Source organism: Paramisgurnus dabryanus, chromosome 5, assembly GCF_030506205.2.
Source record: "Paramisgurnus dabryanus chromosome 5, PD_genome_1.1, whole genome shotgun sequence".
Lineage (NCBI taxonomy): Eukaryota > Metazoa > Chordata > Actinopteri > Cypriniformes > Cobitidae > Paramisgurnus > Paramisgurnus dabryanus.
In genome coordinates this window covers 45,715,633-45,729,743 of record NC_133341.1, presented here as the reverse complement: position 1 = coordinate 45,729,743, position 14,111 = coordinate 45,715,633, and the positions used below count along the sequence as shown (strand labels likewise).

The 14,111-nt window shown below is 36.0% G+C and overlaps 2 protein-coding genes across 2 annotated transcripts; one reads left to right on the top strand and one right to left on the bottom strand.

The window, feature by feature from the left end:
• Window positions 1–1,056: 1,056 nt before the first annotated feature.
• Window positions 1,057–2,757, bottom strand: her1 (hairy-related 1). Its single transcript, XM_065284679.1, has 4 exons — window positions 2,716–2,757; window positions 2,504–2,599; window positions 2,303–2,396; window positions 1,057–1,832 (listed from the first exon to the last, which is right to left on the bottom strand). Exons 1-4 carry the CDS (start codon window positions 2,755–2,757, stop codon window positions 1,057–1,059), a joined length of 1,008 nt encoding a protein of 335 aa, XP_065140751.1.
• Window positions 2,758–12,256: 9,499 nt separating this feature from the next.
• her7 (hairy and enhancer of split related-7) lies at window positions 12,257–13,545 on the top strand. Its single transcript, XM_065284678.1, has 3 exons — window positions 12,257–12,383; window positions 12,511–12,606; window positions 12,737–13,545. The coding sequence occupies exons 1-3, from the start codon at window positions 12,339–12,341 to the stop codon at window positions 13,253–13,255; spliced, it is 660 nt and encodes a 219-aa protein (XP_065140750.1). The 5' UTR covers window positions 12,257–12,338; the 3' UTR covers window positions 13,256–13,545.
• The last annotated feature ends 566 nt before the right edge of the window (window positions 13,546–14,111 follow it).

Sequence of the window (14,111 nt, the reverse complement as noted above, 5' to 3'; positions counted from 1 at the left end):
AACTTACATCGCTTTATGATTGGCTTGTTTTTACCCCAGAACGTAAACTGCATTGACTTTGTGCATCGCGCGCCAAATCTCGCTCGACAAGACACCCATGATTATTCGGGCTACAGGTAAGTGAGGAAGAAAGCATTAATATACCCACTGTAACTGTATTATGCACAGAATACGGAACAAGTTGCATCACATAATGATTCAAGGACAGTGTTTTCCCCAATACACGACAATGCAATGTGAACATGAGGAGTTGCAAACTTGTGTCAGTATAACTAACGTTAAACATTTTACAAATGGGGTGGCAAGGTTATTTAGGAGGTCCCTAATCCATGAAAGAGAATGACCCCAATTTGGTAGAAGCATAAATTAATGTAATGATACTTCACATAACTGCACTGTGTTCATACTTGCACAGATCTAGACGTAAGGTTGCATTTTAATCTTTTTTTTTCATTCTGATTAACTGTCTGAGTAAATTGAATACTGAGTTGTCTGTTGTTTAAGTCAAGTAAACGGCGAGTAACAGTTTTTGCAATGCTTCAATTTTATTTATGTCCCCACCAATGACAGGATCACATTTATGCCCTTGCCAGTACTCACTTAAATCTAAATTCCCTTAATAATTTTATCAGAGTTATTTATGAACTAACGTCATGACGTTTTATTGTTATAAAAGTGAGTCACACAAATAAACAAAATTATAGAGAGCTTTATTAAGTGATAAATGTACAATTAATTTACAATGTACAAGAGAAAAAAAATAAATATATTTACATCATTTGAAACGAATAAAATAGTCCAGACAGGAAATTAGTAGGCAGAGGAAACACATAAGGAATGTGACAGTGCAATTTAACTACTACAGAGATCACTGCACCTATAAACATTGATAACAACCAAGTCTTACGTTGTGTGTTATTTTCATAGATCAACCAATGTTTCTCTCTCACCTAATGTCAGATGCACAGGAATGCAAAAAAATCCTAAAGCATCTGGACATAGCTCAGTGATTGTTCCCCTGTATTTAACCAATAAGTTTTTAGGCACTGATCTTCCTTACCAAGGCCTCCAGACAGGCTGGTTGTGGAACAGAGCTCGTCTCAGAGTCCGCGGTGGGCAGGGCGGAGATGAGCCAGTGTGTCGCCCTGAAGTGGGTGAGGGCTGTGGATGAGGTCCTGGGACTACAGGCAGACAAGGCGGTGAGATACTAAGAGAAGACGCTGACGACGATGATGATGATGATGAAGAGTCTGTAGAAAGTGGGGAGATGGTGGGAGGGAAAGCAAAGTGGCATGGTACGGTGAGATATGTGGGTGAGCTGGAGAAAGGCGGAGAACTGCTGGAGTAACAAGGAGAGGGTGGAGGGGAGATGGAGTACGGAGGAGACGGGTAGGGGTGCGTCATGGGTTGCCCTGTTGTATGAGAATGGTGAAGCATGAAGGAGCTGGTATACAAAGTACTGGGGTATGAAAAGGGCTCAGGGTTTCCCCTCATGGGTCCAATCACAGGGACATCCGACCTGCACGTCAGCTCAGCACTTTGGACCCAAGGATGGTGGGCAGCTTGGCTGGAAACTCTGCTCTGGGGGAGAGCATTGCTGTAGGAGTCGAGATGGTGATACAGGCCCTGGATGAAGTTGTCTTGCTGGGAGGGCTCCACACAATCAATGAAGTTGGCCAGTCGAGAGATGCACTCCTTGAAACCAGCTTTGTAGATGGGATTTGATGGCATCTGTGCATTGATGGACTCGTGGACTGAAGCGTAGGGTACGCGTGGTCTTCCATGATGCAAAGCAGGGGGTTTGGCGTCATGTGGGTCCTTGTGAGAATCTCCTGTGGCGAGGGATGGGGTAAAGATAGAGGAGGGGCATGGAGAAAAAGGTGAAGTGTGAAGAAAAAGGGATAGATTTTTTTAAATAAGAGGGTTAAAAGTGGTAAATTGAGTCAGAATGAGACACAAGGGCAGAACATTTTTAACACCATAAATAATTATGGTAGATAAAGGTTTTGATCAAGAAAAGTTTAGGAACAGGAGAATCAGAAAAAGTAAGGAAAATAGATAAAGTAAAAGGAAAATTATATTGAGTTATAGATTAAGTCAGAAAAAGAGTTAAATGGAATTTCAGGTTATTTTCAGGTTACATTGAAAAGCAGAGAATGATATGAACAGGAGGGAGGAAAAAGAAGCATAAAATAAATTAGAATTTCTCAGAAAGTTATTTAATGTTACACAAAATTTGATTATTATTCTCAAAATATATATTTTTTAAAATATAATATTAAAATATAGAACAGAAACTTACCTTGAGTTTCTCTCGCACCTTGCGTTTTTTTCTTTATGTATTCAACAGTTAATTCTAAAATCTCTGCCTTCTCCAGTTTGGGATTTTGAAGTCGCTGTAAAAGTAAACGTTCGCGTTATATATTTAAGTTTAATTATTCAAACATGTATGTTTAAAACAATACATTTTAGTTTTAAAAACAACTTGCATTGCATATCTTACCGAGTCTAATGTATTATCCAAGAGAAGAGTCCTCAACTCATCTAAACGCTGGTTTATCCTGTCCCTCCGTTTTTTCTCGATGACAGGTTTCAATATCTAGAAGGACCACAATATATCATTTAATTTATATACAGATACAAACGAGACAAATAACGTATAACTGTAATAGATACGTAAAAGGTAAAATTTCAGAAAAGCGTCCGTAAACTTACTCTCTTGGCTCCTCTACGGCTGGCCATCTTTGGAGTAACCATCATCTGTTTGTCCGATGTTTGGGTTTGGCAACACCAAAGTGGAGCTCGTAAATGCGTAAAAAAAGTCGTTGTACAATAGTATAATCCTGTTGGTCCGCTTTGCTTAGAGTTTTTTCTTCTAGTGAGGATACTTACACGCGCTCGAGCTTTTATTGGAGATGGTGGCCTGTCATTGGTGACGAGGTGTCAATGACGTATCAAACCTTATGGTCCGTATGGCTCTCTGCTGGTCCCGATTAACCTCGTTATATATTCCAAGATAAGAAACTATAAATCGATTAGATTTCGTCAAATAAATTTACCGCGCATGTTGGCATCCTAGAGAACATATTGTATATGCAAAATACAGAATTGCGTGAATCAGTGTCTCATAGAATTTGTAAATGTTTTTAATTAAAAACTGCTATAAAAACTTGATTATGAAAATGAACCACAGGAGGTTGCTTGCTTAATAATAGTTAATAGAAATACAATATAACGCTTATGCTTTTATGGACTATTTTGTTGTGTTTATTGCGCCAATAACGCAATTTAGTAAGACGTCTTAACGCTTGGTTAACCAACACAGCTATCTTCCAGGCACAAGCAATGACTTTATCAGGGATTTATTAATTTGAGATTTCTTTACACTTGTATTTCGATAATGCTTAGTATATGCAAACATCTTTTTCATGCATTAATTCAGTCCCGACATGGTGTTTATGATTGTTTGGACATTAAACATGGATTTATGTTTGTAAAACCTAAATTTTTTCGCTAAAACCAAAGATTACCGAAAGTGCGATGGCAAGTTCAGATTTTCTCGTGGGAACAGAATATTGTGAGACTGGAAATGTGTAAAAACGAACACACTGACACCAGCACAGCAAGACTGGAAGACATTGCATGTGCAAGTTTCGCGCATTGCCCTCGCACCTGAAGCCAACGGTCAGATGAATATATTGCAGAACGATCAAGTGAATAAACATCGAATGCAAAATATAGTCTTTACTTCCTTTCACAGATTTGAGTTCGTAATTTACATGCGTAGTCTACATTAAAATATGCTATCCAGGCTATCCATAATTCTGCCACCTCAATCTATGTTCTGGGTTTGTTCCTTAAAAAAATTGTAAATAAAATGTAATGTAATTTACTAATAGCAATAGCTGGCATGCACACAGTCTGCTCTGTCCAACTAAAAGTTTAAACACCGAAGGTAGCCTTATTGCGGTATTCCGTGCGTACTAACAATATCATAGTAGGTCAGAAATGTAGCTAAATTTTATCTATATTATTATTATTATCATCGTTATTATTGCATTGGCCATGTGGTATTTCACTTTTTGACCTTTGTATGGGCACCTTGCCTCATAACTAACCTCAGGAAAAATCCCGTGGGAAAGCCTATGTTAGATGGAGCAGAGTGATGACACGCGCACCCTCGATCATAATTCCATTAGTATTATGATTCTTTTAACACGTCTGTTTACCAGTGAATACAGCGCAAAATCTACCGTGGACAAAAGGTCGCGATGGGTTGCATAAAGGTCTTGACCTCAGTCAGGGATTGAAATAGGATGGGTATGTTAAAAAATAGTTATGATTTGATCTTTACAAAAATTCAGAAACACAGACGTCAGCATATAGGCCTTTGGCACTGGGAACTATTATTTTGTGCATCAGCACTGGAAAAAAATAACACCAGTAGGCTAAATAAATAAATTATATTATGCAATCCCACAACATTATCTTCCAAATTTCCAAGTTATTGTGCATGCAGAAAAAATGAAAAACACAAGAATGTTCTAAAATGTTTTGAGAACCTTTCTCAACTATTTTGAGTTGTATATGCGAATATCGGAAATCGGACTTTGGTGTTGCTTTGTAGAAAGTGTTGAGTAATTTACAATCATTTTCACTTTATACAAAGTAAAACCATCAGGTAACCATCACGTTGATTTCTGATACGCATTCACTGTCTGATGGCCGTCCATCTCGGTGCGTGCTCACCTGCTGTAGCAATACTGAACAACAGGACAAACGGGCACGTGGAAAGTTTCAGCACTTGAGCGCGTGTTGGGCGCAGGTGTGAAACAGACACGCTTAACATTCTTTAGAGCGAGGTGTGAGCGCGTGTCCTCTGAATAAACTGCTTTAAAAGTTTCGGATAATAAACGAGTTTAAGCAAATAATGGTTTATTTTGTATTTGTATCCAAATATTTTGTCATCATGCTGGCAATGTATATGGAGCTCCAATCGGATCTTTGTTTTATTATTGTTATTAAATTATTTAAGACATTGGCACTATACACATATTTAACAATATCAACCATCTTACAAATAAAAATTAAAGAAATTAGATTTTTTTCATAGGTTATAATACCTTATATTTCAAAGAAAATCTGATAAATTCGATATAAAGTTCAATTGTGTTGGGAAAATAAAAAAAGAAATGCTTTTGTGTATAAACTTTTGTCAATAAAAATAAAAAAGATTTAAAATGTAAATAACACACTTGATTGTTATAACCAAGTAACGAAATATTAAGGTTTTTAATATATATATATATATGGTCCCAAAAAGATCTCACAAATGGGCAGTGCCAGAACCAATGAAGCACATTTTCTGACCAGTTGTTACATAAAAGTGTCTTTTGTATCACTATCATATTTGCATTTTAAAATAAAATATTTTGCTTGATAGATAAATAAGTTTGAATCATAGGCCTATCGTAACTTTTTATAAAATACTGATTAAGGCAAATCTTTTTTCCAAACAATAAAAAAAAAATATATCAGTATAAATGTGCATATAATAATAATATAATATTTCATTATTCAAGTATTTTACAATTCTTTGAAATAATGCTCTTATATGTTTGTTATGGGAGTTAAAGATAAAGAAATATTTATTTAGCAATCTACCATATTTGGCAGGGATCACTGCTGAATGTTAATTATTGATGTCTAAATGGGATTTGTTCCATCGAAAACCTTGGCATAACCCTTTGGCATTGTTACACTGACCATGTTAAGTCACACAGTTACTATGCATTAGTTAAAATAAATATTTAAACAAACCAGCCTGTATAACAAACACTGTTTAGACACCTGGTTTATAACATGTTTATTTTTATAAATATTTATTGTAATGCATGTATTGTTGACAGCAAGTCATATATAAAGATTGGCAAGTGGCACTTTAGAAATTAAATTCATGCATTATGATTATTGCAAAGGCATTGTACACTTTCTGTGAGAATAAAAGGTGTTGATAAAGTAATCCACAGTCTCATATCACTTCAAAGGCTAAAAATTATTTAACAGATGATAAATTATAACTTTTTTAGGTTAATCTTGATTAATGGCAATATAGAGATATAGCCATATTAATTCCACAAGAAAATGTGTCACTATAATAGTTTTTACATGAATAATTTAACCTTTTAACGTTACTTATAATTAATATATATATATATATATATATATATATATATATATATATATATATATACATTATACATTAATATATAATTTCTATAATCGATAACAATATATAAAAACGTTTTAATGAATAAATAAAAAGAACTTATGGAAGTCAGATATTTTCCAGAGGACAACACAATAACAGACGATTATGTAGCAAAGTGTACATCCCCATACTCTTAATGTAAAAGTTAAGATTTTTGTAATAGTTGTATATGAGCCCCCAGTTGTCCTCAGTCTGAAAAAAGCTGAGATGTTAATAGCTGGATATTAACATCATACATTCACAGTGGAGAATATGCTGGAAACCCAAAGTAGAGCACATGCAGCAACTGGATTTTATTAAGAACTCGTGCAGCACTATCACAAAAGTCATGAGCAATTCCAGCATTATGGATGTGACATTTGCAGTCATCAGTGTTAAATGAACACTGAGACCTGGTGGTATACACCAGCAGTGTTGATTTAACACTGGTGATTTTGCTGTGCAAATGCATTTAATACCAATATATTGAATCATCTGTTAATATTTCCCTAAACCCTTAATGACAGAGTCCGGATTAGAAAAAAAGTAGTCTATCCTCATGTCTTTTTTAGTTGAGGAAAACATGCATGCAATATGGATGTCACAAAAAAGTTTTTGGGAGACAACATACTTTGCATGAATATTTGAATTAAAAGGCACAAACCAAAAGCAATAATAACCAATAAATAAAACGCGGCTCTTCGAAGAACATTTAATATATTTTTTATTTTATTTTTTGTATGCACATTAATGAGGAAGAAAGCTGGATGTGACATTTCTCTGTTATGCACATGACAATTCTGAAATTTACACTTAGATAACTATTGAAAATAATAAATGCTTTAATACTTTAACAGAGGCTTTGCATGGGTATTTAAACCACCAAAAGTGACATGAGATCTGAGAGTATGGTTAAAAACATTGGGTAAAAACTTTACTTTTTTAATAATTAGGTTAATTAGGTTCTATCATTAGGGGTTTAGGGAAATATTAACAGATTGTTTAATATATTGGTAATAAATGCATTTGACTGCAAATGTCACATAACGCTGGAATTGCTCGTGACTGTTTTGTGATAGTTCTGCATGAGTTCTTAATAAAATCCAGTTGCTGCAGTGCACTACTTTGGTTTTCCAGCATATTCTCCACAGTGAATGTATGATGTTAAGTTCCAGCTTTCTCAGACTGGGGCTCATATACAATTATCACAAAAAATGCAAACATTCAAAGATTCTTAACGCTTTACATTATGAGTAATGGGTACACTACATAATCATATTGTGTTGTCCTGGGAAATATCTGACTACCATAAATTCCTTTTATTTATTTATTCATTCATGTTATATTGTTATTAATTATATAAATATTACTATCATATTATAATGTTAACATTTTAATTTATTTGTGTAAAAACTATTTTAGTGACATATTCTTGTGGAATTAATATGGCTTTATCTCTATATTGCCATGAATCAATTATGCTTAAGATAAACCTAAAAAAAGTTATCATTTATCATCTGTTAAATAATTTTTAGCCTATGAAGTGACATGAGACTGTAGATAATTGTTCACTTTATCAACACATTTAATAATCACATATAGTGCCTTTGCAAATAATCAAATTTGATTTTTAAAGTGCCACTTGCCAATCTTCATACATGACTTGCTTACATGCAGTAAAATAAATAAATTTTAAACCAGGTGTCTGAAGGTTCTCTTTCCATTTTTTTTTTTTTTTTTTGGCTGGTTTGTTTAAATATTTATTTTAAATAATGCATAGTAACTGTGTAACTTTACATGGTCTTTGTATAAGACCTATGCCATTTTTGATGGAAATTGCCATGACTTGCACAACCAATTTTGCCAGTATGTACCCTTCTAAGCATGCTCATTTACTGTTATGTTAGTATTTTGTGATTTAATATATTAAATTCATATATTAAATGAATATATATAAAAAAAAATTATAAAGTACACCTTAAGACTACAAAATGCAAATCATATCCCTTTTTTTCCATCTTATTTATATTATGTTATTAAGTCAAGTTTAAAATATATTTATTTATTTGCATTATGTGTTGAGGCACGGGTAACTGAGAGGGCAGTCTACCAAAATTCCCGTGGGAAACTTTAACTAGTGAAGGAATAAACACATTCTTCACTTTGTGCTTCTATTCTTATAGCCCATTTGACGCATCTTGTTAACACCAAAAGTGTGGCTGAAGCACGTGTGTCATATGGTCCAGTCTGGACAAAAGCGGACAAAAGACCTACTGGTGCGTTGGGACATTGACTAGTCTGCATATCCCCTGCTGATTCTTGTAGGTTTGAGGGGAGGTAATGGACTAATAGTTATATAGTAACTATTTAGTATACTAGTATTTATTAAGGCATAAGTCATTCATATAATGTTTTTCTATTGATCTCTTAATTAATAAATATATCTCCTAAGTCTCATTGCTACTTTAAAACAAAAATTACGCATGCACCAGAATGCAACCAATCTCGCGCATCACTTATCTGCACACTTTGGTTTTTTAAAGAAATACTGTATTTCCAGTGATTTTAAACATTTTAAGTTTGTGTTCGTTCACGGCTTTTCTATAATGGACTTTCTTTTTGTAAATATCACACCACTGACACACTTTAGCACGCTATATTTAAAAAATAAATAGCCAACAGGTACTTTCAGGAGTGCTACGATGGGAACCAACAATTACATACACTCTCTCAGCAACACGGACTACCTAGACACCTCAGCTTTTTTATTACCTGTCAAAATTTGTACATCGTCAATAGAGTAGAGAAGGTTCCCACGACAGATTCCATTTAACACTGGAGCGCACGGGACAATACAGCATGCGTTCACATACAGTCTCCATTTTCAACACATAGGTGCTATTTGTGATTGGCCAGTAATAGAGTATGGTCAGTTAGTTCATGAACTAGGCTACATATCTACAAAAACGAGGCACAAAATGTTTTTTTGCAGCAGTGACATAAAAGAAAAGTTTTTGTTTGCCAATCCAACCTTTTAGTCAAACGTTTCTAAACGAACCATTACTTGAATAGCTTACTCTGCAAAAAAACTTTTCCTCAAAGTACCTTTTGTGCAACATAATCTGTGGATGTTCATCTTTTTATCAAACCTAGAACCTTTATTATTAGTGTACCCCTTTGAGTAAATTCCGAAGACGCAATTCCTTTAAAAATGTATTTGCGCGCTTACAAGGTTTGGAAAATTGGGAATCTAGCAGATTTGACCCAACGCTACTTGATTTGCACACGAAAGGCAAAGATGAAAGCAAATGGCACGCGTAAGGTCACTGAAGTGTGAGATCACGTGAATGACTCAGGTGGGAAGTCTGTGGAGTGATATTAGCATATTGTATAAGTATTTGCGTTGCGCGCATGGGACGGTTGGTATAATAAATATTAAACAAACAGGTCAATAAAACCGTTTTACCCTATTGCCATCTGAATGAAATTATTATCTGAAGTTTCCACCCCAAGTCAACCCCTGGCTGTCAGGTTTTTTACAATTGATCCTTAGCAGAGAAAATATGAGCATATCATTACCAAGTTTTTAATATTGCCTTTATAATAGAAAATGAGAATGTAATGTTTAAACAATATTTATTTTACAAAAATATTTCAAGTGATAACTTTCTTTTATTGTATTTTACACAACATAAACACTTTGTTTGTTCTTAGGCGTGTGATTGTGTAAATATTTTACGTGGCAAAATTTGCAACCATGTTCAGAAGTGCTACGATGGGAACCAGCTATGAACCAGGCTCTCCCAGTAACACTGATCACTTACACCTCAAAAGCACCGACACCTTTGCTCATTTTTATTACCTGTCAAAATTTGTACATCTTCCACGGAACGCAGGCTCAGCTCAGTTCCCACGCCGCTCACCAATAAACACCTCGGTGTATGAGAAAAGTCTGCCCGATTTCACATATCGTTTCTATTTTCATCACTTTGTTGTGAGGAGTGATTAGTAATTCAAATTATTGTGGTTAATCAGGTCATGTGGGCACAGTGCAGTTTCGATTTTTAAAAAGTTTTGTGTTGCCATGCAAAAGTCTGCGTGCTACTTCTGTCTAAAATACACAAAAATAACTTTATCGAAAAAAGTACCTGTCGGACAGCTATCTCATGTTAATAGAATTGTAGATTTAAGAAGAGATAAACATAAAATGCCTTCCTAAAGGCCCGGGTATACTTTTTTTCCGCGTCCGCGTCCGGCTCGCGCGCGCACGCGTCCGCGCAGCTTTTCGAGTATACTCCCCGCGGCTACACGCGGATGGCCGCGTTCGACACTATACGCAATACAAATGATTTCTTATTCAAATTATTAGTCTAACAGGCTGTCAGGGCAGCACTGATTTGGGGACATGTACAGTACATTAAAACATTAGGTTAGGAGAAGAAAAGTAACTGATCAACCATTGCAAACACAGTTTAGAACAAACAACAAGACAACAAAGAACAGGAATCAAACAAACATGCTCCAGAGCTTTCTGTTCTTGGGAGAAGTAAAAGTTAAAGAAGAAAAACCATAGTGTGTGTGCAAATGCTGTCTATTTCCTTTGTATAATTGTTTATAGTGGAGTGCACTGTCTAAATATTTTCACGCGCATGCGCTGTTGTACGCGGACTGTACGCGGACTGTCCGCGCGGTCTCAAATTTTGGGCTGCACGCGGACGGTCCGCGCGGCCGGCCGCGGACCCTCTTGATGACGAAAATGACGTCATGCGGACGGCGCGCATACGCGGACGTCCCTAGTATACTTTCGGCTTAAGTATCATGGTCGTTTCCTTCTCCCCACCGACATAATAAATGGACAAATGAGTGCATTTCCCTATATGGAAAAACTACAAAAAGCGCATTGAAACATTCTGTGTCCATACCTACATTGAAATGCAAACACGACGACTGTCCGCACGCGCCGGCATTATTCATAGGCGCGAGGTTGCCACGCGCCCAGCAAAATTTGCAAGGAGATCAACTCCTTCCCCCCGATGGTTAACCCCTTTCATAAGACCCAGATGTTGCCCTTGTGCCTTTTGAGCAAAACAAACTTATATCAAAAGGAGAATATGCAAAGTTTCAACAAGCGTATCTAAATGAGATTTTACGCACGAGTACATTGCACATTTTTTTTTTACTTTTTCTTAAAGGGTATTTGTAGTTACACTTATATAGCCTACAATAATATGTAAACTACAATTTCAATTTGTGTTTTATAAATATGTACATTTAGATGCAGGAGAGCTGTTTAGTTGCTTTAAAACGCTGCTAAATAGCGCGCCTACGCGCTCACTTTAAATATTTATATGAATGTTAAAGAAAAATATATACAGACATACCCCACTGTGACTGAATGGGACTTTGGGAGAAAGTAAAATAGCAGCACTCCCCTTGTTGTTATTTTAATAGGATCTGTCTCGCCAGAGACGCGTGCCGTGAGCTATCGATATGCAATGGTAATATCTCACCTTTGTCATGCACACGTGCCCACGGAAGTCAAGGTGTCAACGCGTGTGCCCTCAAAACTTTGATCTAAAGATCGTGCTGCCTGAACGTCTTAAACCAATTCAATGCATATAATATTAGCTAAATACAGAAACAGATCATCAAATGTGATTTAAAAGAACGTCGTGGGTAATGTGATGTAGTTTTATGTTATCTTATACACCATATCCATTAGCCTATTTAGTTAATGGCAAGTAGGCTAAGCTTTATTCTTAATCTTAATATTTAATTATTAAAACATATATTATTAACAATATCTCTGTAGTGTTTTTGTTGTAAGGTTTTTAAAATATAAAAATACAAATTAGATATGAGTGCCGATAATAGAACTTTAAGGTTAAGGAGTGGTCTGTTGTCAACAGTGGGCGTGGTTTGTGACGCCATTCTTGAAAGCATATAAAACCGGTGTTCTGCTGCAGACCTGCATCTTACAATTGTCTGTAGCCTATACTGAGTGACGAAGCCTCTTCCAGCATATAATACAAAACCTTCCTGGATCTTTATTGGATTGTATCATTACTGATAAACACTTGGGAGTACAATGAAAATGCTTGGAGAGCCTGGGAACATAAAAATGGACAGAAAGGTAAAAATCTAGCCTATTTGTGTGCTTAAATCTTAATTTTATCACTGACAACACCTCATGCATACTTTATTGTATATTAGCAAAACCCTATCCACTTACATAAGTCTTTGCTATTTGTTTTCTGCAGCTGTTAAAGCCACAGGTAGAAAGACGAAGAAGAGAGAGGATGAATCAGAGTCTGGAGAACCTGAGAACTTTACTACTGCAAGGTCCTGAGCACAATGTAAGAAAACAAACCATTTATTTTGCTTTATATAATGTCATCTGGAGGAATGTATTTGTAGTGTTTGCCCACTAATATATGTATATCTTGTTTGGAGCTTTATCTAAACTTTCCTTTCCTGCTATTACAGAGCCCCAATCAGCGAAGGATGGAGAAAGCAGAGATCCTGGAATACACAGTCCTCTTTCTGCAAAAGTCTATCCAAGACAGGGCCAAGAAAGCAAAAGATGAAGAAGAAACACAAAAGCATCAGTTCATGGATGGCTTCTCTACGTGTCTTCAGAAAGCTTCCCGTTTTCTGTTAGATGAAGGAGAGGGTCGTGGGATCGAGGGTTCAGTAACAGCCACACTCTGTCAACAGCTGACACAGCCATGTGTGCCCACCCACATCAGACTGCCTGTCAAAGTCCACAGGTCCTCGAGAACGAAAGTTCCCGATTCACATCCACAGCATCATCTGCAGCAGACATCTGTCTGCAAACAAAGACTTTCTCCGGTTCGCAAAGACGTTGTGTTACACCAGAAGAGGATTCCTCTCAGAAGCACAAAGTCCAGTACACTGCAGTGTCAAAACACACACACAGTAGCCCAGTCAACCTCTCAACACCAAGCTCCTGTCAGTCAATCTGTTTGGAGACCTTGGCCTTAAAAGACTTTTAAAGTAATGTACAGAGAAATGGACTCAAATACTGGGGCTTGTGTAATAATCAGACATGGTTTATCTCTTTTATAACAGGAGATATATGTCTATATCTATTTTCTTAATGTGTAATGATTTCATGATCTGACACCACATTGAAAATGTAAAATGTGTATATAGTGTATGATAAATGATGGCAGTATATTTTTACACAGATGTTTTTTTTTGCATGATCTGTACTGGGTGTATGATCTGTAATGCATAGCTTATGTATGTATTTATCTATTTTGCACATTAATTTATTCATATCATTCCCATTTATAGTCATATATATATATATATAGCTGTATATTGCAGGTACTGAAACAAATACATTCCATCATTAAAATCTCAAAAATTAACTGTGCCTTTGTGTGTGTTCTTTTAATGTTATATATTTTTTAATTTAAGTACCACTATTCTTCTTCTTTTATACTTATTTAGCGTAATGACATTTTAATATGCAAAGCGTGCCATTCACATCAAGGGCATTTCACAAACTTGGCTGCACGCGCCGAAGATTCGTTGCACCCTTTGATGATTTGCGCCCTTTGAAATGTGTCTTTGAAGCTTACATATAGTTCACACACGGGCACGCTTCCACAAAACTTCTGTTTTCACACCTTTGGCTTCCTCTGCTCGTTTGTCGCCTCATGCAAATAAATAAATCGTTTGAAGCGGCGCCACGTGTCCCGGCACCTTGGAGACATCCGCCTGACCAGGTGGTTAAGTATAAATATTCACACTGTAAAACTGACTAAAAGAGTAGGTAGAGCTAAGGTTTAGCGCCAAAGGCTTCTAACTATCATCTAAAAGCCAAAAGCAT